This window comes from Beta vulgaris, chromosome 2 (assembly GCF_026745355.1).
Source record: "Beta vulgaris subsp. vulgaris cultivar EL10 chromosome 2, EL10.2, whole genome shotgun sequence".
Taxonomy (NCBI): Eukaryota; Viridiplantae; Streptophyta; class Magnoliopsida; order Caryophyllales; family Amaranthaceae; genus Beta; species Beta vulgaris.
Genome location: NC_079203.1, coordinates 29493477 through 29517867, shown reverse-complemented (window position 1 = coordinate 29517867; position 24391 = coordinate 29493477). Strand labels below are relative to the sequence as shown.

The 24391-nt window shown below is 38.9% G+C and overlaps 1 protein-coding gene across 1 annotated transcript; it reads right to left on the bottom strand.

Annotated features, from left to right (window-relative positions):
- Nucleotides 1–962: 962 nt before the first annotated feature.
- On the bottom strand, nucleotides 963–24391 carry LOC130590604 (proline transporter 1-like). The gene is made up of 8 exons (XM_057393088.1): nucleotides 23027–24391; nucleotides 22006–22230; nucleotides 21812–21906; nucleotides 21212–21402; nucleotides 14438–14564; nucleotides 14098–14313; nucleotides 1228–1458; nucleotides 963–1112 (listed from the first exon to the last, which is right to left on the bottom strand). The coding sequence occupies exons 1-8, from the start codon at nucleotides 23148–23150 to the stop codon at nucleotides 963–965; spliced, it is 1359 nt and encodes a 452-aa protein (XP_057249071.1). The 5' UTR covers nucleotides 23151–24391.

Genomic DNA, 24391 nt, shown 5'->3' with positions numbered 1-24391 from the left:
TGGGGGGTAAAATACAAATTATTCTTGATGCTAATCAAATCTTATGTTAACGTTGTTCGAGAATACGAATTAGGATATCGAGTTCAAATGTTAGAGGGAAATGCCCATAAAAAAGGTAGTGAAATTGTTAATCATAACACAAATTCCTTGATTGTAGATATAATTTGATTCAGTTGTGCTTTTATGTGCCATGTGGAACATTTACTCTTACACTAGAATTTTATGGCATGTGCAATTAAGCAGCAATAGATTGGTCATCATATTTTTTTGAAAAAATATAATGATGTCTTGAATCTACCAATTAACCTAGTAATAAGAATTAAGATACATTTACCAATTACCACTATACCAAGTGATATATGGTGTAATTATTTTAAAATTAAATTATTAATAGATGAAAAATATAAATACTCGGGGCATAACCCAGACCTAAAAACTAGTTTAAAATTAAATTATCCCCGCCAAAAAAGGCAAAAATAAACAGTTACACGTTTGAGGAGATCGTTCTTCGAACATTCTATGTCTTTCTTTGGTATAGTTGCGGGAGAAGAAGATAAGTATGCTTCGGAACAGATAAGTCGATCACTCTAAGTCTCTAACCATAGAAATGAAAGTTCTCTGCTTCTTGGACCTTTAATTATTCTTCTGTTGCTATTCGTCTAACAGCTCGTGCTGATTTGCTTTTCCTCTTTTCTGCTTGGAAAATTGTGCACATTGCATGGAGACTCCTCGACAATATGGCCGAAAGCTAGAATCAAATCTTGCAAGTTATTATAACGAATACTATCTTCTTCAGAAGAGCACGTTGACAACAAAGTCCGGAAACATCGGGACACATCTAGTCCTTCCAATTTCCAAACAAGGATGAATCTTCCAAGTGAATTTCGTATAACGTCCAGTACATCATTCATTGGAAAATATATATCTCCAGGTTAAGAGCAAAATGCTAGTACTCCAATACATCATTCATTGGAAAATATACGGTAGTCTGCAATATTATCGACAATTAATCTGAATGCGGAGGCTGTAGTTACCACTGCAATGATAGAAAGAACAATAATGATGGCACAATGCCATGCTTTCTCGCCAACCTTGACTGTGTTCCCTTTTATCTGTTGCATTCAGTTACATCAGAATAGATAAAATAATCTTACATGGTTAGACCAATTCAATTATTTTTTTTTCTTACTTTTCCTTTTTCTTTCCTTTTGGATTAATCAAAGTTACCTTGAGGAAGATCATGCTTGGAAAAATAAACGTTAATGCAACAAGTGTGAATGACCCCAACAGGTTGATGAAGTCTCCCATAAAAGGTATGGCTGCTGTCACGAAACTATTTACTGTAAAGAGGGATGCTCGTAGGAAGAGTCGTCGTATTAAATTTCCTTTCGAGTATAAACTCTCTTGAAAGTTTAAGAACCTAGTATCTAGAGCCTCATGTACTGGTTGCACAAACATCTGAGATCATATGTAAAGCACTTCAATTAAGGTTTTGGGCATAAATCAAAGGAGAGGCAGTCAATTTTGATATTTTCTATTGCAAATTAGTACTAGAGAAAATAAAGACCACATCATAAAAGATAATTAAAGATAATTCTGAGTTCTTAGCAAGTACGCTTTGTTAACAAGGTCGAATCACAATGTTGGAAATACCGTTGTTGCAAGCCGTGTGAGAGCAATCTAGTGCTTAGTCTACTTGGATCAAAGTGATGTTGTTTGGGGCCTAAATATGGCGAGCCCAATAACATGTGACAAGGTGAAAATACCCTCACCGAAAACTAAACATCACATAATAGCTCATAACCTTGCTAGTCCCATAATCACTTAAGGGACAAGAATACCCCTATTGGCGGTACAAATTACAGTTCTCATTCGGAACAACTCCCTATAAATAGGGAATGCGCCCCCATAACTCAGGTATCTAATCTCTATCACTTGAGAACTTCTCTCACTACTTTCTCCCTCCACAAAGTTATTTACTGACATGAGCGTCGGAGGGGAGTTCTCGGGGCACCCCCCGAGGTAGGTTTCCTTATTTTGCAGGATTATCGTCGACTAAACGAGGCTTGCTCAACACAAACGGGGGCACAACTCGAGATGACTCCCCAAATATCACATACAAGTTCTTTTTATCTGAAACAGTTGGCCCCGTCTGTGGGGATCGTCAAACAAAAGGTCACAACTACCTGAGTGTGCTCATGTCGTTCATACAAGACCATAGTCGACCGCTCTATCAAGTCAACCAATATGAAAAAATGTAGTTCGAAGAGGTCCTCTCATGAAGGCCTTCGAACACTCATAGACGTTATTCATCTCCAACATAGTTCGTAAAGGTCCCCTCATCAAGCTTTCGAACGCTCATGGACGTCCATCCCCAACGTAGTTCGTAGAGGTCCTCTCATACAACCTCCGAACATTCATAAAAGTTCGAGATGGCCCCGTTCAAGTCGAGTAAGGACCTCCAATATGACAGCTCCTCGAACCTTAGGCCATCAACTCCTCGTTAAGGTCAAGACCCATGTACTCATCCTACTTGAAGAAATATATTCTAAGTACAAAAGCCCTTCCTACAAGGCAATTAGACTCTCCTTGAAGTCATAGGGCTTATTAGCTCCATGTCGTCGTAAAGCAAGCCCACCTAATCATAACAGCTGCTTCAAGATGCCCCTCGAGGTACATGGGGCTCACCAGGCCCTGACCACCTCGAGCAAGGTCCAAGACGCCCATCGAGATACACGAGGCACGAGGCACATTATCCCCTGAGACATCTTGAGCGAGGTCCAAGACGCTCCTCGAGATACACGGGGATCATTATCCCCTCAGACATCTCGAGCGAGGTACAAGATGCCCCTCGAGGTACATGTGCTCACCAGACCCTGAACACCTCGAGCGAGGTCCAAGACGCCCCTCGAGATACATGGGGCTCAATTTCCCTCAGACGTCTCGAGCGAGGTCCAAGACGCCCCTCGAGATACACAAGGCTCATTATCCCCTAAGACATCTCAGGCGAGCTCCAAGACGCCCCTCGAGATACAAGGGGCTCATTATCCCCTATGACATCTCGAGCGAGATCCAAGACGCCCCTCGAGGTACATGTAGCGCACCAGACTCTGAAAACCTCGAGCGAGGTCCAAGACGCCCCTCGAGATACATGGAGCTCATTGGCCCCTGAGACATCTCGAGCGAGGTCCAAGACGCCCCTCGAGATACACGGGGCTCATTATCGCTTAAGATATCTCGAGCGAGGTCCAAGACGCCCCTCGAGGTACATGGGGGTCACCAGACCCCAGAAAGACCTATACTTAGGCACTTCACCCAGATATAGTGAATGATACTCCAAAGTCACCGCAACTACTGGAGTCGGCGCCCATCAAGTGTTACGTCAAGACACGCCTCGAGATACATGGGGCTCATTATCCTCTGAGACATCTCGAGTGAGGTCCAAGATGCCCCTCGAGATACATGGAGCTCATTGGCCCCTAAGGCATCTCGGGCGAGGTCGAAAATGCCCCTCGAGATACACGAGGCTCATTATCCCCTCATACATCTCGAGCGAGGTCCAAGACGCCCCTCGAGATACACGGGACTCATTGTCCACTGAGACATCTCGAGCGAGGTCCAAGACACCCCTCGAGGTACATGGAGCTCACCAGACCCTGAACACCTCGAGCGAGGTCCAAGATGTCCCTTGAGATACATGGGGCTCATTATTATACTCTGAGACATCTCGAGCGAGGTCCAAGACGCCCCTCGAGATATACGAGGCTCATTATCCCCTGAGACATCTTGAGTGAGGTCCAAGATGCCCCTCGAGGTACATGGGCTCGCGAGACCCTGAACACCTCGAGCGAGGTCCAAGACTCCCCTCGAGATACATGGGGCTCATTGACCCCTGAGACATCTCGAGCGAGGTCCAAGACGCCCCTCGAGATATACGGTGCTCATTATCCACTAAAATATCTCGAGCGAGGTCTAAGACGCCCCTCGAGATACACGGGGATCATTATCCCTTGAGACATCTCGAACGAGGTCTAAGACGCCTGTCGAGATACACGAGGATCATTATCCTATTGAGACATCTCGAGTGAGGTCCAAGAAGCCCCTCGAGGTACATGGGGCTCATCAGACCCTGAACATCTTGAGTAAGGTCCAAGACGCCCCTCGAGATACATGCGAATCATTGGCCCCTGAGACATCTCAAGCGAGGTCCAAGACGCCCATCGATATACACGGGACTCATTATCCCCTATGACATCTCGAGCGAGGTCCAAGACACCCCTCGAGATACATGGGGCTCACCAGACCTTGAACACCTCGAGCGAGGTCCAAGACGTCCCTCGAGATTCATGGGGCTCATTGGCCCCTGAGACATCTCGAGCGAGGTCCAAAACTCCCCTCGAGGTACATGGGGCTCACCAGACCCCAGAAAGACCTACACTTAGGCACTTCACCCAGATCGAGTGAAGGATACTCTAAAGTCACCGCAATTACTAGAGTCGGCGCCTGTCAAGTGCTACGGCGTCACGACACCCCTTGAGATACATGGGGTTCCACTAGTAGAATAAATGTTATTTGCTGCGGTTAAAAAGTGGCATATTGCTGCAATTTTGGGCGCGCAACAATTAAGGGGGCAGCAATAGGTATTAAATATATTGTTGCGGTTTTAAACCGCAGCAATATTTGAACATATTGTTGCAGTTTCTATGAAAAATCGCAGCAATATATTTATTTTATATTAGCAAAATTCAGTATATTGCTGCGGTTTCTAGAGCAAACCGCAACAATATACTCTATTTTATAATAAATAATCAGCATATTGCTGTGGTTTCTAGCAAAAACCGCAGCAATAGGGTCATGTACAGGTAAATTTTTTTTTTTTTTGCATTTTCACAATTAAATTTGAAAAATTAAAACCATACAACTAACCCATTCACTATCCACCAAATTCACATACAAGCAAAAGATGAAATGACATACGAATCTCATTAATATATAAATATAAAAAAAAACTAGTTACATAAATAATACAAAAGATCAAAAAGTAAAATAAAAAAGCAAAAATAAATAAACAACGCTTACAATTAAAATACAAAATGACTAATTACAAAAAAATATGATAAGCACAAAAAATATATTAAAAAAGAAACTGAAAATAAAAAAAATCCTAAAACAAAAATCTACAAACATATCTAAAAATACGAAAAAAATACGAGAAAAAAAGAAAAATGAAAAAACAGAAACGAAAAAATAAACGAAAAAAAAACATATCTTGTTTTGGAGGCCGAAAATGTCAGTGGTGAGGACCAAAGAGAAAAACGAAAAACAACAGATTACGCTCGCCATGGTGAGGACGAAAAGAGGGAGAAAACCACCAGTTCTTGTTTGTCATTCATCCTCGCCAACGATTCTCCTCTCATCTCTCAATGAAGCGCCATGGTTTCGCTGGAACGATGACGCAAAACAGGGAGAAGAAGAAGAAAAGTGGAACGATGAACGGCGACAGAAAACCAGATCTCGTTCGCCAAGGTGAAGATGGCGTCAGTTCTCGAAGATGTCGGTCTGTTCTTGAAGAGGCGCTTCAAATCGCTTGCATCAAACTCATTGTTCAGATTCGAAGAGGCGCTTCAAAAGATGAAGGGAAGATGAAACCCATTGTTCATTGTTTGTCGGTGTGGTGGCGAGAGTTGGTGGTGGTGGTGAGGCCCGAAGGAGCCGCGCCCATTGTTGATGGTTGACTGAAGTCGTGATACAACTCTTCGAGGTTTCGAAAATGGAGGTGAGAGGGGAGAGGATGAGAGAGAGGATGAGAGAACGGCTGAGAGTGAGATCTGAATTGAAAAGAGGCGCACGAGAGAGAAAAGGAACAAAAATAAACCCTAATTGATACGCTTTATATACTTTTTTAAAAAAATATTTTTTTAGTAATATTGCTGCAGTTTTTGTTGAAAACCGCAGCAATATATTAAAACATTATTTTTAATATTATTTTAATATATTGCTGTGGTTTTTTCTCAAGAACTGCAGCAATATATCTGGTCAAATAATCAACTTTTTTCAAAAAAAAATCTGTTAAAAAATATTGTTGCGGTTTTAAGCCGAAACCGCAGCAATATCGTTATTTTATATTTTACCTTTTCTTTTTACATGATATATTGCTGCGTATGGGTAAAACCGCAGCAATATCACCGCAGCAAATAGCATTTATTCTACTAGTGCTCATTATCCCCTGAGACATCTCGAACGAGGTCCAAGATGCCCCTCGAGATACATGGGGCTCATTGGCCCCTGAGACATCTAGAACTTTGTCCAAGACGCCCCTCGAGGTCCATGAAGCTCACCAATCCCCAATTCATCTCAAGAAGGTACCATGCACCTTTCTCAATCTCTTGAAAGAGCAAATCTGCGTAATACTCAATGGGAAGAAAAGTCGCATATTAAGAGTTACGCGTGAGGCCAATTGGATGAAAGGGGGGTCACATAGGCAAATTGCTCGATCTCCATAACACGAAGATATCTACGATCAACTGGTGATATTCTTGAGCGGCACGACAAATAATTCCCATGCTTTTCATTTGAACAAGCATATTCTTGGGCACTCCTTCGTGCTAGTTGGTATTCTTGAGCCACTCACTTCCTCCCTTGATCGAGCTACACACTCGCTCCCTTGGTCGATCAACTCACTTCCCCCCTTGGCCGAGCTACACACTCGCTCCCTTGGTCGAGCTACACGCTCGCTCCCTTGGTCAAGCTACACGCTCGCTCCCTTGGTCAAGCTACTCACTTCCTCCCTTGGTCGAGCTACACACTCGCTCCCTTGGTCGAGCTACTCACTTCCTCCCTTGGTCGAGCCACTCCCTCGAAGCCGCTCATCAAGCCACCCTCGACCTCAATGGACCTTCATCAATTCCAACTTGTAACTTTAAGGGATGGCCATCGAGCTTAGATATATATGCAGGACCATGGTCTTACCTCAAATACTTTGAGGCGTGTGATAATCGACACAACACCACCATCCTTCGAGTATAGCTCGAAGAGATTTTAAATTGTCTCCCCGACCGCTCTCCGCCCGAAGACGTAACCACATCATCGCATCACTCATGCATCATCGCGTCTCGACATCACCATCCTTCGAGCACCCTATAGCTCAAGCATCGCCGCATGACTCAAGCATCACCGCATCACCACATCATTCAAGCTTGTGAGCCTCCTCGAGATGTCTCTCTCTGCCTCCCTCGACTTTTTCAAGTTCTTGTTATCTTTGTCGAAAGATAGTATGCTTGTGCCTCGAAGTGTTAAAAGAGTGCATGAAAATTCTTCGAGTTCTCCGCTAAGCATGAAAATGGCGAAGTCGTCGCGTACCCTGCTCGAGCCACTCACTCTTCATTCTCGCGTGTTCCTTCTCGAGCCACTCACGCCTCTCTCCCGCTCGAGATTGCTAGGTCCGTGTTTAAGCTCACTCCTCTCGAGATGCTCTTCATCCTCTCAAAGACTAGCTTGAGTATGAGACTATGAATGGGTCTGTTTAAAGAAATTATAACATACGTATAGGTGAGGTTAGATGAGTGCGAAGACTTGGAAAATTTTTACTGACTTGACTCTTAAAAAATGAGCTCGATAAACTGCACAGCTCGAGCGACATCCATGAATATATGAGTGCATGTGGAAGCAAGTTGACCTTATTTTGGTCCTCGATTGTTAAAATTTGTGATGGGTACATAGGATTACAGCTCTTCGAGTATAAAGGTTGGGTCTTGGGGTCTTCTCTCTCTCGAATAGTAAGAAAAAGAGGCCATTCGAGTACCCACTTGGCTCATGTTCGCCGCCACGCTTAATTCGTGCTCGAGCGCGCTTGGTTTATGGTCGAGGAAGCTAAGCACGCTTATGAAGTCATAGTCTGCTCGAAGAGGATATAAGTCTACTACTAGCTCAAGCTACTCATCCCCTCCCCTGCTCGAGGCTCGAACTACTCGTCCATCTCCTCTGCTCGAGCACTCGGCTCTCTCTCCTGCTCGAAATCATGCGTCAAGTCTCACCCCTACTCGACGTCTTATTATTCCTATGTCTCAAGCTTCCTCGTTGACGGCTAGCTGCACTTCCCTTGGCCTTTTGATTGCATGAAGGCACTTACCTTGCTAGAAGGAAACGAGTGCGCGGATTGAGCCTTCAATCTGCTCCAGGTGAGTTATAAGTATTTGAAAAATGAATGTTGGCACCTGAAATGTCGACAAGCAGCATTAATATTGCTCACCTAATGACAAAAAAGTATTAAATGAGTTCAAAGAGGTGGATTTTCTTAGCACCCAATTACACATTGCTCGAGCAACGTCATGCCGACTCATAATTTTATGGGTGCACATGAAAATAACAAGTCCATGTCAATTTTATACTTGGGAGTTATTAGATGCTTACATTTCAAAAAGCACCAAAGTGGATTACAAAATACAACTTACAAATACATATATTAGCAACTGGCACCTGGCTCACTTGTGTATACATATATATTGTATACTTGGTCTACAAGGTTGAGAGCTACTTTCAGGTTTAATGGTCAATAAAATTCCGCTCGACACACGATCAACACACAGGGTCTTCTATCGCATATTGTGTGGGGCTAATGTTTGGGCCCTAATGGCGAGCCCAATAGCATGTGACAAGGTGAAAATACCTTCACGGGAACTAAGCATCACATAATAACCCATAGCCTGGCTAGGCCCATAATCACTTAAGGGACGAGAATACCCCTAATGGTAGTACAAATTACAGTTCCCATCCGGAATAGCTCCCTATAAATAGGGAACGCGCCCCCATAACTCAGGTACTCTATCACTTGAGAACTTCTCTCACTACTTTCTCCCTCCACAAAGTTATTTACTGACTTGAGCGTCAGAGGGGTGTTCTCGGGGTACCCCCCGGGGTAGGTTTCCTTATTTTGCAGGATTATAGCCGACCAAACTAGGCCTGCTCGACATAGAAGGGGGCACATCTTGAGACGACTCCCCAAATATCGCATACAAGTTTTTTTTGCCCGAAACAAATGTCATGGTAGTTTTTTGGGCCTGACTTGGGTTTATAATTCAGATACTTCGTTTGTTAGAGATATGAAAGTAAATTAAAGCTAACCTATTAATATGTAGGTATGGATAATCTTGATGATTTATGATAAATATGATTTCGATAGTTTAGAGCCATAGGTAATAGCCTAGTTGTATTGATTATTTGATCACATCGATCCCAGAGGTCCTGGGATCAAGTCTCACCCCTTACAAGAGGAATCCCCAATCCCCCCTCCCTTTCAAGGGACTTTAACTTACTTATATGAAAAAAGAAGTATGAGTTGGACAGTGAATATTTGATATGAGAAGTATTGGACTACTAGCTTTATAATAAGTTAGTTATAGGTTGTTGAGTTTGTTAGAGTTTGTTAAAGGTTGTTATTTTCATCATAACTTATTTCTCACACGTGTAGCTAGTATATAACCTCATGTAATGCTCCTATCACCTTGTAATAATTCATTCTATTCATTCTCTCTGAAATAACAGAAGATATTATTCTTTCTCTCTCTAAGTTTCTCCTCTCTGTAAAATGGTTTGAGTAACAATAAATAGCATGGTATCGGAGCTAACTGAATTTCGATCCATTTCTCTGTCAATCCAAGAAGAAATCTTCATTGTTTGATGAAATTACATACTGAATTCTGGTAATATCCTTCTGAAATCTCTCTTCTGAAATCTGAATTGTTGCAAATTTCTTCAATTGTGGTTCAATTGTCTTCTGAAAATCATAATTATCTCTAGATTCTTCTTTGAATTCTCTGAAATCTTGCTGAAATTGTCGAAAACCTCTGAATTCTTTTCTAAAACTCTGAAATTCCTTCAAATCTATGCTTGCATAAATCTTGATTCAATGCTATTTACTCATTGAAATCTGCACATCAAGTACTTGTTAATTTGCAAAACTGAACATCCTAATGAATACTTCAATCATCTCCTTCTTCTTTCATCTGAAATCATTAATCATTCATCAAAATGCCTGAATCTGCAAATTCTACATCAGAAATTCCATCAACTCTTCAACCTAATCAAGATCCTACAAGTATCTTTTACATTCATTCATCAGATGCTAATTCATCACAAATTGTTTCTGTGAAGTTTAATGGAACTGGATATAGTGATTGGAAGAGATCTATGATGATTTCTTTATCTGCTAAGAATAAACTACGTTTTGTTGATGGAAGTCTAGAAAAACCTGATAAGAATAGCAAAGATTATACAGCTTGGGAGCGTTGTAATAGTCTTGTTATTTCCTGGATGCTGGCTAATCTTGATCATTCAATCAAGAAGAGTGTATTATTTTTTAGTACAACAAGAGAGATATGGAAGGATTTGGAAGACAGATTTGGATACTCCTCCATGGCACAGGTTTATTCAATTGAACAGAAGTTATCTGAAATTAGTCAAGGTACTTCTAGTGTATCAGAATTTTACACTAAGATTAAAGGTCTTTGGGATGAATTACTTGATGCAAATCCAATACCATATTGCACTTGTGAGAAGTGTACATGTAACCTGACACAGAGAGTTCTCAAGAGACACCAAGAACATCGTCTCATCCATATCATGATGAAACTCAATGAGAGTTTTTCAGTTGTTAGAGGAAACATACTCATGAATCAACCTTTACCTCATGTTGCTCAGGCATACAGGATGTTTGCTCAAGAAGAAAGACACAAAGAGGTTGTCCAGATGTCTAACAATATTAAACCACTAGCATTTATAGCAGACAGAAGCAAGAACTATAGACCCTATAACAACAACTTACAGAAGTCTTATGGCCAGAAAAACAAGACACAGACTCTCACAAGAAACAAAAGACCAGGATCAAACTACTTCTGCACTCACTGCAAGATTCCAGGGCATAGCTTGGTAATTTGAAAGTTGGACTCTACAATGTTGAAGAGTCATCAATTGCCTCTGCCACATCTCAAACTTCTTCTGTTCATACTAGCTCATGTTTGTCTGTTGTTGACATTGCAAGCTATGGCATCTTAGATAAGTCTTTTCCCACTAGTGATATTCACTTTGTAAAGCCTTTTGAACTTTTACACATAGATGTATGGGGTCCATATAGGTCCAAAACACAGATAGGTTGTAATCAATTCTTGACAATAGTGGATGATTTTACCAGATTTACATGGGTGCATTTACTTAAACTAAAATATGATGTTATGCCTATTCTACAAAGTTTTTTGTCATAATGTTGCCACACAATTTAATGCTCAAATTCTTTGTGTGAGATCTGACAATGCCAAGGATCTAGGAGAAGAACACATGAAGAAAATATATGATAGTTTGGGTATAACTCATCAAACTAGCTGCTCTCATACACTTCAATAGAATGACACTATTGAAAGGAAACACAGACACCTATTAGAGACTGCAAGAGCTCTAATGTTTCACTCTATAGTTCGAACTAAATTTTGGGGAGATTGTGTGACTTGTGTTGCATACCTCATTAACATAATGCCTCTGGAAAGACTTCAGTATATTACTCCTTATGAGAAGTTATTTTCTAAGCCACCTTTGTTAGAGCATTTGAAAGCTTTTGGGTGTTTATGTTATGTGTCTACTGTGAAAGCAAATAGGACCAAGTTTGATCCTATAGCACAACCAGGTGTGTTTCTAGGCTATTCTGTCACTCAGAAAGGTTACAAAGTTTTTAATCTCTCCATTCAGCAAGTTCTTGTGTCTAGGGATGTTCAGTTTTGTGAGAGACACTTCCCTTTTCATATACAATCTCAAATAACTACTAGTGTTGCTGAACCTATTTTTGTTCCTGCTGCTACTTGTGATGTCTTTAATGAAGATTATCTTTTATTCCTCTCAGTTCCTATCCCACATCCTTCTTCCTCCACATCTTCTTTACACACTGATACCTTCTTCTGTAGTGATTCTTCACCATCTGACCTTCATATTCCTGAAACCAACACTCCTCCCACTTCACATTTACAATCTGACTCACCTACTACTAATGCCTTGGTTTACATTAGTAATCTTATTCCTTCACAGCCTGCTCCTACTCTTAGACATTCCACGAGAAATCATCAACCACCTTCTTATCTCAAGGATTACCATTGTCATACAGCTACTACTCTTCCTCCTACTCATTGGTGTAACCTAGTTGCTCCTTCCTCCTATCCAGCTTCGCATCAAGCTTTTCTTACTTCTCCCTCTCTTCAAATTCAAGATCCTCTCAACTATGCTGAAGCAGCAAGCAAGCCAAAATGGGTTTTGGCCATGCAGAAAGAAATCCAAGCCCTCCATGATAATGACACTTGGGATTTAGTTGATCTCCCTAAAGGGAAGAAACCTATAGGTAACAAATGGGTTTACAAGGTGAAGCTAAAATCTGATGGCTCTTTGGAAAGGTGCAAGGCAAGGTTAGTAGCTAAAGGCTATAACCAAAATTATGGTATTGACTATGAGGAGACTTTTTCCCCAGCAGTCAAAATGCCCCAACAATTAGATGCATTATAGCACTAGCAGCAAGCAAAAAATGGCCCATTTACCAGTTAGATGTTAACAATGCTTTTCTCCATTGAGATTTGCATGAAGAGGTGTTTATGAAGGTTCCTTCTGGTGTCCATAATCCTCTCAACCAGGTTTGCAGACTTAAGAAGTCTCTTTATGGACTTAAACAAGCTTCTAGGCAGTGGTTGGCCAAGCTTGTTGGTGCTCTTACCTCTCAAGGGTTCATACAATCTAAAATTGATTATAGTATGTTCATAAAAAGGTCAAATCATCACATCACTATTGCTACATTTTATGTTGATGATATTCTTTTAACTGGAACAGATTCTTTTGCTATTGATGAGTTGAAAGCTTATTTGCATCAATCATTCAGTATTAAAGACCTGGGCATCTTACACTATTTTTTGGGCATTGAAGTGGGTTATTTACCAAAAGGAATCTTACTTACTCAACAAAAGTTCACCAAGGATCTTCTCTCTGAATGTGGTTTTGATGTATCTAAACCCACTACTACTCCTTTACCTCTTCATCTCAATTCCAAGCTGATTCTGGCACTTTTCTCCCAGATCCTGAAGTCTATAGATCTCTTGTTGGTAAACTTAATTTTTTAACCAACACTAGACCTGATCTGGCTTATACAGTTCAGTCCTTGAGCCAATTTATGCAACAGCCAAGAACTTCTCATCTAGCAGCCTTGCGTCATACTCTCAGGTTTATTAATAGTACAGTTGTCAAGGTATTTTACTTCAAGGGAGTGCTCAGCTTCAATTACAAGCCTTCTCAGACTCAGACTGGGCTGCTTGTCCTGACTCTAGAAGATATGTCCGAGGGTATATACTCTTGTTTAGTAACTCACCTATTTCATGGAGATCTAAGAAGCAGGGCATAGTTAGTAAATCTTCTTCTGAAGCTGAATACAGAGCCATGGCTTCTGCAGCTTCAGAAGTGACTTGGACAGTCAGGTTATTAGAAGAATTGGGTGTCACCAATCTTCAACCTGTCACTCTCTTCTGTGACAATCAAATTAAAGTGCCCTACATATTGCAAAGAACCCAGCGTTCCATGACAGGACTAAACACGTTGAAATAGACTGTCATTTCACTAGGGACAAGGTGTTAGAGGGCCTCTTACAGCTCTCTTATCTTCCTACACAGTCTCAACTTGCAGATGTGTTTACCAAGATCATTCCTGCTCCTCAGTTCAAACTTCTACTTTTCAAGTTGGGTCTGTTTGCTCCTCAACCACTCCCTAACTTGAGAGGGGGGGGGGTATTGGACTACTAGCTTTATAATAAGTTAGTTATAGGTTGTTGAGTTTGTTGGAGTTTGTTAGAGGTTGTTATTTTCATCATAACTTATTTCTCACACGTGTAGCTTAGTATATGAGCTCATGTAATGCTCCTATCACCTTGTAATAATTCATTCGATTCATTCTCACTGAAATAACAGAAGATATTCTTCTTTCTCTCTCTAAGTTTCTCCTCTCTGTAAAATGGTTTGAGTAACAACAAATAACAAGAAGGAAAGTTACTTTAAGGTAAGCATTGAGCACAAAAAAAATGACACTTACATGTTGGGAGATAACATTTTGCAGAAAGACTGCTGCGTTGATGAAGACCACTGCCCATTTTGGACCGCTTAGGTTGTTAGGGAGGTACTCTGATACTTCTGAACCGTAAACCAAGTAGCCCGCTACACTAACACCATAATAAAACATTATGCCCACAGTAAATTGTACATATAGGGCTCTTCTCATGTTCTTGACTACAGGCTCCTGGAGAGTTGACTGCACACAACAAAAGGATGTAAGGTCACCAGTACTTCAGTGCTACTTTTGATTTAATCCATTCTCTGTCCCAACATGAAATCTCTTGGTGTTTAATATTGTCGTCAATGAACATGAATCTAACCTGTATTTCTGGCAACATGCCAGAATTATTGCTTGCAATGGCAGCTGATAATGCACTAAGGCCATTGAACACCTTATGTAATTGTCTCCCGCTGACTTCATAGTTTCTATGTGTATGTTTGTGAGTTCTACCTGTAAGAAATAACATTATAAATTAGTTAGTGCAGCTCTTTGATACTTTGTTTAGAGATGATGCAAAAGAAGGATAAATGGATCGATCGTCCAGCAAATCCAGACTGACCCAAGCTTAGCCATTGGTGAAGATAAGCCTCGGATCTTGGGTTATGTTCTCTTATATACTTTTATTATTAGGCACGTGCAGATCCGGCAGGTGCCTATGCTATTGCAGGTGTAGCTTTGTTGGAAATTTTGAAAAAAATAATTATATTCTGTTAATTAATATTTAGTTTTCAAAATATTTAGTGGTCCATTTTATGTGGGTAGTTACCCATGATCAAGGAACTCCCCATGATTCTCTCCCCACTTCTACTAACCACTCATAACATTCACCATTTTCTTAGGGCTCTTTGATGGCAAGACTCTAATATAAAAATAGGTGTTTTTATTCTGAAAAAAAGGTCACTAAATTTGCTCTCTAAAAAATAAGAAAAGAACACCATCTATACCGTGAGAGTGAGGGTTTGGCACCGAAATTTCAGAAAATAAAAATCAATTGGTTACAGGTAGTTCGCGCAAGAAGAAGGAGATATCATATTAGCAATGGCTGGAGGTAATTCTCATCTACTTTAAAGCTTCCGCCCATGTAATTCATGTTCAATTCAGATTATTCATGAGCATGTTAAGTATAATTAGACTTACATTTGGTATCAAGAGCAAGTGTTGCTCCTCTGCCTTGCTTAGATCTTCTTTTCTTCATCTGCTTTTCAGATCTAATATCTTCTTGTTTTAAGCAATTGAGTTTATTTACTTGTTTGAAATATTTTTGCTTATTGTTGAAGAAGAGTTCTTTTTTTTTATTATTTGATTGTATGTATTTCGTGGCTGGACAGTTTTTCATTTTTTCTCATGCTGGAGACTTTTAAAGTCAATGAGGAAGATGAAGTTTGCTACTGTATCGTGGTTTTTGTTTTGTCTTTTCTCTGCCATAGTGCCACTATTTGCATTCATTGTCATTTTTTTTAATGATTTTAATGTACTTTGGAGTATGATGGCAATAGTGGGGTATTTTGGAGGTGCTTGGTCAGATATGTTGATCCAGCATGGTCAGTTCTGTTCCTTGGAATATAAATCAATTTAGACTCTACGGTCATTATAATACTATGCTGTTTTAGAATAAAATAAAATTTGGAGATTTAGACCAATTCAGTTTTCGGTCAAAGATAATTTATATACATTGTGTTTAGTATATAAAATCAAGTAAAAGTTGAGTGGTTCAAAATTTTATTAGTAGGGGAGTAGCCACATCACCTCTAATTATTAAAATTTTATTTTTGGAATCACATGTGGATACTAAATTTTGTTGTAGTTAATTGTATATGATAGAATAAAACTTACCCACATGAATTTTATTGTGTTTGAACAATTAATTGGGGTGAAATGTAAATTTTGTTTCTTAAGCATCCCACAAGAATTAAGAAATTGATATAGTTTATTAGTTTCACCATATGGTTATTACTATAAATCTAATTGAGTAAACTTTAGCCCACATGCAAGTTTTATGTCACTAGATTCATATTTTACATGATTTACATTGGTAAAACATAGTTAATGTTAAAGGTCTCAAATTTATTAATAAGCATGATTATTTCTAACTGTAATTTATTTTTGCAATAGTTTTACCTGGGAATATTTCTGATATCAAATGTGACATTCCTGAATTAAAGGGTGATAACTATAAGGTATGGAAAGAGAGAGTGCTACTGCAGTTGGGATGGATGGATATTGACTATGCTATTAGGAAAGACGAACCGTCTGGCATTACAGAGACTAGTACTCCAGATGCAGTTGATCTTTATGAAAAGTGGGAGAGGTCTAACCGCCTCTCTGTTATGTTCATAAAGACCAAGATCAGTGCTAGTATTCGTGGTTCCGTTGATAAGCATAGCAAAGTCAAGGATCTTCTTAAGGCCATCGATGAGCAGTTTGCATCTTCTGACAAAGCTCTTGCTAGCACCTTAATTATGCAGTTCTCATCCATAAGGCTCACTGAGATTAAGGGAGTGCGTGATCATATCATGCGTATGAGGGATATTGCAGCTCAGCTTAAGGACTTGGAAGTTACCATTTCTGACACTTTCCTTGTGCACTACATTTTGTGCACTCTTCCTCACCAATATGGATAAATGGTCAGTTAATGAGCTTATGACCATGTGTGTGCAAGAGGAGGGAAGATTGGTGATGGAGGATGGTGAAAAGGTGAACTTTACTACTTCTGCAAAGAAGAAGAAGGATCACACTAAGGATAAGGGAAAGGGTCATATTCCACCCAATCAAGCCATCAAGAAAGAGTCTTCGTGTTTTTTCTGTAAGAAGAAGGGACACATGAAGAAAGACTGTGTAAAGTTCAAGGCTTGGCTTAAGAAGAAAGGTAATTTTCTTACATTTGTTTGTTATGAATCTAATATGGTTAGTCTTAATAACAATACATGGTGGATTGACTCTGGTACTACAATCCATGTTTCGAATACCTTGCAGGGTATGACAAACCTAAGGAAACCAATGAGGAGTGAACATCACATCTATTCAGGCAACCAGATGAGTTCGCGTGTAGACTGTAGAGGCCGTTGGGACATGCAGCTTAACTTTAAGTAGTGGTTTTATTTTGCATTTAGAGAGAACATTTTATGTTCCAAATTTCTCTAGAAATTTGATTTCAATTTCAAGTCTTGTACCTTCGAGAATTTCCTTTAATTTTTCAGACCCTGGTTTCAGTTTACTTAAAGATTCTGAAATTATTAGTTATGGTATTTTGTGTGATGGTTTATATCGTCTTGAATTGCAAAATAATATCGCTAATAGTTCCTTGCATGTTAATACTGGTTTAAAGCGTTGTATTATGAATGAAGAGTCCTCTATGTTATGGCACCGGAGATTGGGACATATCTCCATTGAAAGAGTCAAGAGATTGGTAAAGGAAGGACTACTTGATGCTCTAGACTTTGCTGATTTTGAGACTTGTGTTGGTTGTATTAAGGGAAAGCAAACTGACAAATCTAAAAAAGGTGCTAAGAGGAGCTCCGACCTATTAGAAATCATACATACGGATATTTGTTGTCCGGACATGAACGCTAAAGATCCGAAATACTTCATCACCTTTATTGATGATTATTCACGATATATGTATCTCTACTTACTTCGTTCCAAAGACGAAGCTTTAGATGCCTTTAAATTGTTCAAGGCTGAAGTAGAGAAACAATGTGGTAAGGACATTAAGATCGTGAGATCAGATATAGGTGGAGAGTACTATGGTAGATACACCGAGAATGGACAAGCATTAGGACCATTTGCAAAATTTCTTCAATAAAATGGGATTGTTACCCAATACACTATGCCTGGTTCTCCAGACCAAAATGGTGTAGCAGAAAGAAGAAATAGGACCCTAATGGACATGGTGAGAAGTATGCAGAGTAACAATAAACTTCCATCATTTTTGTGGATTGAAACTCTTAAGACGACAGCGTATATATTAAACCGGGTTCCTTCCAAGGCAGTCCCAAAGACGCCTTTTGAGTTATTCAAAGGATGAATATCGAGTTTGCGCCATATGCGCATTTGGGGATGCCCTTCAGAAGTGAGAGTTTACAACCCACATGAAAAGAAGCTTGACCCGAGAACTATTAGTGGATATTTCATTGGATATCCTGAGAAATCTAAGGGTTATAGATTCTATTGTCCGTCTCACAACACCAGAATTGTGGAATTAAGAAATGCTAAATTTCTTGAAAATGACTTAGTTAGTGGGAATGATCAAATTTGGGACATTGTTTCTGAACAGGATCACGATAAAGTTTCACCCCCTGACTTGAGTGATATTTCAAGTGATAGGCTGGTCGTTGATCACGCTCCTCAAGATAAACTAGGCGTTAGACAACCAGTGACAGAAATTCCACAAAATGTTGATGATAATCTAATAGATAATAATGAGAATAAGGAACATTCGAATGATCAACAGATTGATCAAGTTCCTTTAAGGAGATCTATTAGAATGAGGAAATCAGCCATGTCTGATGATTATGAGGTGTATTTGCAAGAATCGGTTTGTAATGATGAAGCTGACAATGATCCAATTACGTTTTCACAAGCCACAAGTTCAAGAGATTCTGAATTGTGGATGAATGCCATGAAAGATGAGATAGACTCTATGGCATCAAATAGAGTTTGGTATCTCGTCGAGTTGCCTGGTGGTGTTAAAGCCATTGGATGTAGATGGGTCTTCAAGACAAATAAAGACTCAGCAGGCAACATCGAGAGACATAAGGCTAGACTCATTGCCAAAGGGTTTACTCAAAGGGAAGGAATCGAGTACACGGAGACCTTTTCTCCTGTATCAAAGAAAGATTCCCTTCGAGTTATTATGGCATTAGTAGCTCATTTTGACTATGAGTTGCATCAAATGGACGTGAAAACAGCATTTCTCAATGGTGATTTAGAAGAAGAAGTTTACATGAAACAACCGGAAGGATTCTTCTCTAAAAAGGGTGGGCATTTGGTTTGTAAGCTGAATAAATCCATATATGGATTGAAACAGGCTTCTCGACAATGGTATATGAAATTCCATCAAGTGATAACTTCATTTGGTTTTGACTATGAGTTGCATCAAATGGACGTGAAAACAACATTTCTCAATGGTGATTTAGAAGAAGAAGTTTACATGAAACAACCGGAAGGATTCTTCTCTAAAAAGGGTGAGCATTTGGTTTGTAAGCTGAATAAATCCATATATGGATTGAAACAGGCTTCTCGCCAATGGTATATGAAATTCCATCAAGTGATAACTTCATTCGGTTTTGAAGAAAACATCATGGATCAATGTATATACCATAAGGTCAGTGGGAGTAAGATTTGTTTCCTTGTGTTATATGTGGATGATATTTTCTTAGCAACCAATGATAAAGGGTTGTTATATGAAGTGAAACAGTTTCTTTTAAGTAACTTTGATATGAAAGATATGGGTGAGGCATCTTATGTCATTGGCATTAAGATCCATAGAGATAGATCCCGAGGCATTTTGGGTTTATCTCAAGAGACATATATCAACAAGGTACTTGATAGGTTTCATATGAAAAAGTGTTCACCAAGTGTAGCACCCATTGTGAAAGGTGACCGATTCAGTTTGGACCAGTGCCCTAGGAATGATATTGAGAGGGAACAGATGAAAAATGTTCCTTATGCTTCAGCTGTTGGAAGCATTATGTATGCTCAGGTTTGTACAAGACCTGACATAGCATATGCTGTTGGAGTATTAGGAAGATATCAGAGTAATCCAGGTCCTGATCACTGGAAGGCTGCAACGAAAGTGTTGAGATATCTTCAGGGTACTAAGGACTACATGCTTATGTATAAACGGACTGATAATCTCCAAGTAGTTGGTTATGTTGACTCCGATTACGGTGGCTACTTTGACTCAAGCAAATCCACCTCTGGATATGTGTTTATGTTAGCCCATGGTGCAGTTTCTTGGAGGAGTGCAAAACAGACCTTAACTACTACTTCAACTATGGAGGCTGAGTTTGTCTCTTGTTTTGAGGCTACCTCACATGGTGTATGGCTGAAAAGTTTCATATCTGGACTTAAAGTCGTTGAGTCTATTTGTCGGCCGATAGTAATGTTTTGTGATGATTCAGCTGTTGTTTTTATGGCTAAGAACAATAAGAGTAGAAGTCCAAGTAAGCACATCGACATTAAGTTTCGAGCCATAAAAGAACGTGTTCAAGAAAAGAAAGTGATCATAGAACATATTGGCACTGGATTAATGATTGCTGACCCCTTGACAAAAGGCATGCAAATTAAAGTTTTCAAGGGTCATGTAGAGAGCATGGGACTTGGTCCTATCATTTAAAACACTATTTGAGTTATGTTGTAACTTTTCATTCAAATGGATATTTCTCTTTCAAGTTTATGTACGTACATGTTGTTTTTGTTATTTGAGAAAATGTCATTATGTTTACCCTTGCGTAAACATAGGGTTTACTCATTAATTAGTATGAGTGGTGAAAGACAAAGTATATTGTGATACATGGAAGATAGATTCTCGTTCTAAAGGGAATTTTATCGCCATGACTCATATATGAAGTTTTTCTCGTTAAAATGGACCAAGTGAGAGAATGTTGGAAATTTTGAAAAAATTAATTATATTTTGTTAATTAATATTTAGTGGTCCATTTTATGTGGGTAGTTACCCATGATTAAGGAACTCCCCATGATTCTCTCCCCACTTCTGCTAACCACTCATAACGTTCACCATTTTCTTAGGGCTCTTTGATGGGAAGACTCTAATATAAAAATAGGTGTTTTTTTCTGAAAAAAGGTCATTAAATCTGCTCTCTAAAAAATAAGAAAAGAACACCATCTATACCGTGAGAGTGAGGGTTTGGCACCGAAATTTCAGAAAATAAAAATCAATTGGTTACAGTAGTTCGCGCAAGAAGAAGGAGATATCACATTAGCAATGGTTGGAGGTAATTCTCATCTACTTTAAAGCTTCCGCCCATGTAATTCATGTTCAATTCAGATTATTCATGAGCATGTTAAGTATAATTAGACTTACAACTTTCTCTTATAGCACTGTAATGTTTGATAACGACTACTTAAGTACTTACCATCAATCACTAATGCCGCAAGAAAGACTCCAATGAAACTGAATGTGAGAATCATAGACACTCCTAACCACATTCTCATGGCAGATAGGTTGGGAATGATGTAAGCAAATATAAAATATATTACTCCTGTGATGATGATGAAATATTGGAGCCTCAGGGGTGTATCGCTAAACGCTTGATTTATCTCCTGTAGGAAAAAACCATTGCATCTAATCATTATGTGATTCTTTCTATATACTTCCTCCATTTCAAATTACTCGCTACACTTTGACTTTCACGCTTGTCGATGCACTACTTTGACTACTAATATCTTTAATTATGTATTAGAGTAAAGTATAAAATTTTGATTTTCTGAAAATATACATTGAGACAATCCAACAACATATTACATTATAACATTAGATTTTATCTAATAATAAATAATGCATGGTCAAACTTTATTCATGAATTGTGAAATTTTCAAAGTGTAGTGAGTAATTCGAAACGGAGGAAGTACATACACATATACATCAATACATGCACATGCGCATATATGTATAGGTTTGATTTTGAACTACTATTGAACATTCTATATGAAGGTTAAATTTAAGTTATACCTTCAATGCTCTCCCTCCAAGGAGGATGAAACCCATATTTGTCAGAATAAAGGTTGAAAATTGTAGAAACCACGTGAGGTAGTACATTCCCTTCCCTACGATATAATATAATGTTGTTAGATGACACTTTTGACTCTGAGCTTGCAACTAGGTATAACAGACTTAGCTTGTGTAATCTTTACGCGAGAACTAACCAAATAGATGTCCCATGATGTCTCTGTATCTGATGAATCTATGTCCTCCGATGTAGTGAAATTCTGCCAATACGTAATTCGCATAACAACTAAAGGCACCTACAATAACTAAAGTTGGAATACCCCATCCCCAGCCTAGAGGCACCAACAGAAGGTTTGAGAAGCTAAATATCCATCCACAATTGAAGCTAGTTGCGAGCAACACTCCCGCCTGCTGCCACGAATCTACAGGTTTGGAACCACATTATTCATTAAAGTCATACTTAAATAAATATGTTCATTAGTTCTTTTGGAAATTTCAGATTAAGATATACATCTCAACACAAATATTGCCCCATTAATTGCCTCTATAAAGATCCGGCTTGTTTTTTGGGTGGGGATATGCTACCTTATCCTTAATATACCAGAGATATAATTTCGGCTAATAATAACTCATTAATTTTAATGATGATAGGATTGAAGAATTATGTCTTCGACTTTATTGCAATTACTAATTATAATATGGATCGTATTATAGAGATAATAAATTTATTCTATTGGGTCGTTTATGCGTCTTGCTAGAGAATGCAATAGAACTTCGTGTTAAGAAATTACAAACCCGAATTCCAATACAATAGATCCTATTAGGTCACGCATAAAACCTTGGATCAACTCAAGAAACCTAGAGTCCAAAATGGGCCCTAGGGTGGCCGGCCAAGAGGAAGAGAGAGGGGAAGAGATCCTAACCTAAATATACTTATATATTTAGTTAGGCAATCATAAGAATATATTAGATATCTATTGTTATTCTTTTCTTGCGATTCTTTCTTCGGGTTATAACAAGCTTTTTGTGGAATTCACTCTACAATTCTAAACTATTATGTGATCCTTGATTGATATGCATGTGATCCTGTTTTAAGTGCAAAGTCCGCTTATAATAGTTAAAATCCTACAAGGATATAATGGTGAAAATAATCAAAACTTGACTACTTTGGAAATATGCATTGATAATATTAGAACAACTGCAGGTAACAAAACTAACCATGGCCAATAGTGTGTGCTGTAGGTGGACAGTCTTCCGGAAATTGATCTCTTAAGGAGAGTGATCTTAAGCTAGAATTTCTTGAAGTTCTACTTGTTCTGCTACTTCCTATTCCGGCTTCCATCGATTTTCTCCGATAATTGTTGTTGTATGTTGCTGTCTGTTGATAAATAGAGAAACATATGTATCATTTTATGTATAGCATAATTGTTGTCTACTGATAGTTAATGGTCAATTGCTTATCTATACATGTGTAGCTTCATCTCTCTCGTTGTTCTTTCTCGGTCTTCTCTCTTCCGTTTCTACATTTCTATAGACCTCCCAATCAAGCTAAATAGGTTCACTCTAAAGGGCAATTCCTGGGTATGAAAATAAAAAAAAAAAAAAAATACTCCACATCTAAAACTTTAGCCACCTGATTTGAAAAAGGTAAAATTTTAATTTATCATTTAAGTCATTATAACCACTTGAAATTTTATTTTAACTACTCCCCCAAATGCTACTAAAATATGTTATCACCTAAATTATGTTAACACCTTATCATTTAAGGAAACTAAGATGCTTTCCCAAAGAGAGTCATCAAAGGTACAACGAAAACAACGCAGCAAGTTATAATAAGAGAAACTTTAGGGGTGGGATTTTCTTAGTGACTGGTGACCCTTACCCTACCGCCCGGCGCCCACCCTTTATTTGCCTAGGCTCCATCTGGGTTGACAATATCTTTTGCCTAGGCTCAAAGCCAGAAACTAGCCGGGTGGACAATATCCTAGTAGTAGTGCCCTCACCCAAACCAAGCTTGTTTGGTGGAGGTGGTGGGGAACTCAACTTGTGACTTTGAAGTCACAAGTTCGAACCTCACTACCTACTAGTGTTTTGGAGTAGGGATTCCTTATTTTTCCTTACTCTCAAGTGTTGACCTGTGTAGCTGAACTGGCTAACCTACGATAGACGTTGGTCCAATAGAGTCCTTCTTATCAAGGGATCCCCAATTGGAGGCCAAAAAAAAAAATCCTCACACAAGCCAAGTTTCAAAAAAAAAACATGTATGTATATACTCCCTGTACTTTTGTTTAATTGTTACTTCACTTTGAAAAAAAAATGAAGGAAATTGTGTAAAAAATAAGGAAGAAGTACAAAAAAAAGAAAATAATGTTTGGTTTTGGAAAATGCAAGAGAAGCATTAAAGTAATGTAGGAGATAGAAAAATAGGATGGGTGGAAAAGTTTGGATGGATTTATAAAATGATGGTATGTTATATGAGGTAGAAAAGTGTAAAAAGTTGATGTGATAATGACGTATAAAGGTTTTTGCCTAGTTCGACGAAGAAGCCCAATACCTTTTTGAAAAGGAAAAACGGACTAACAA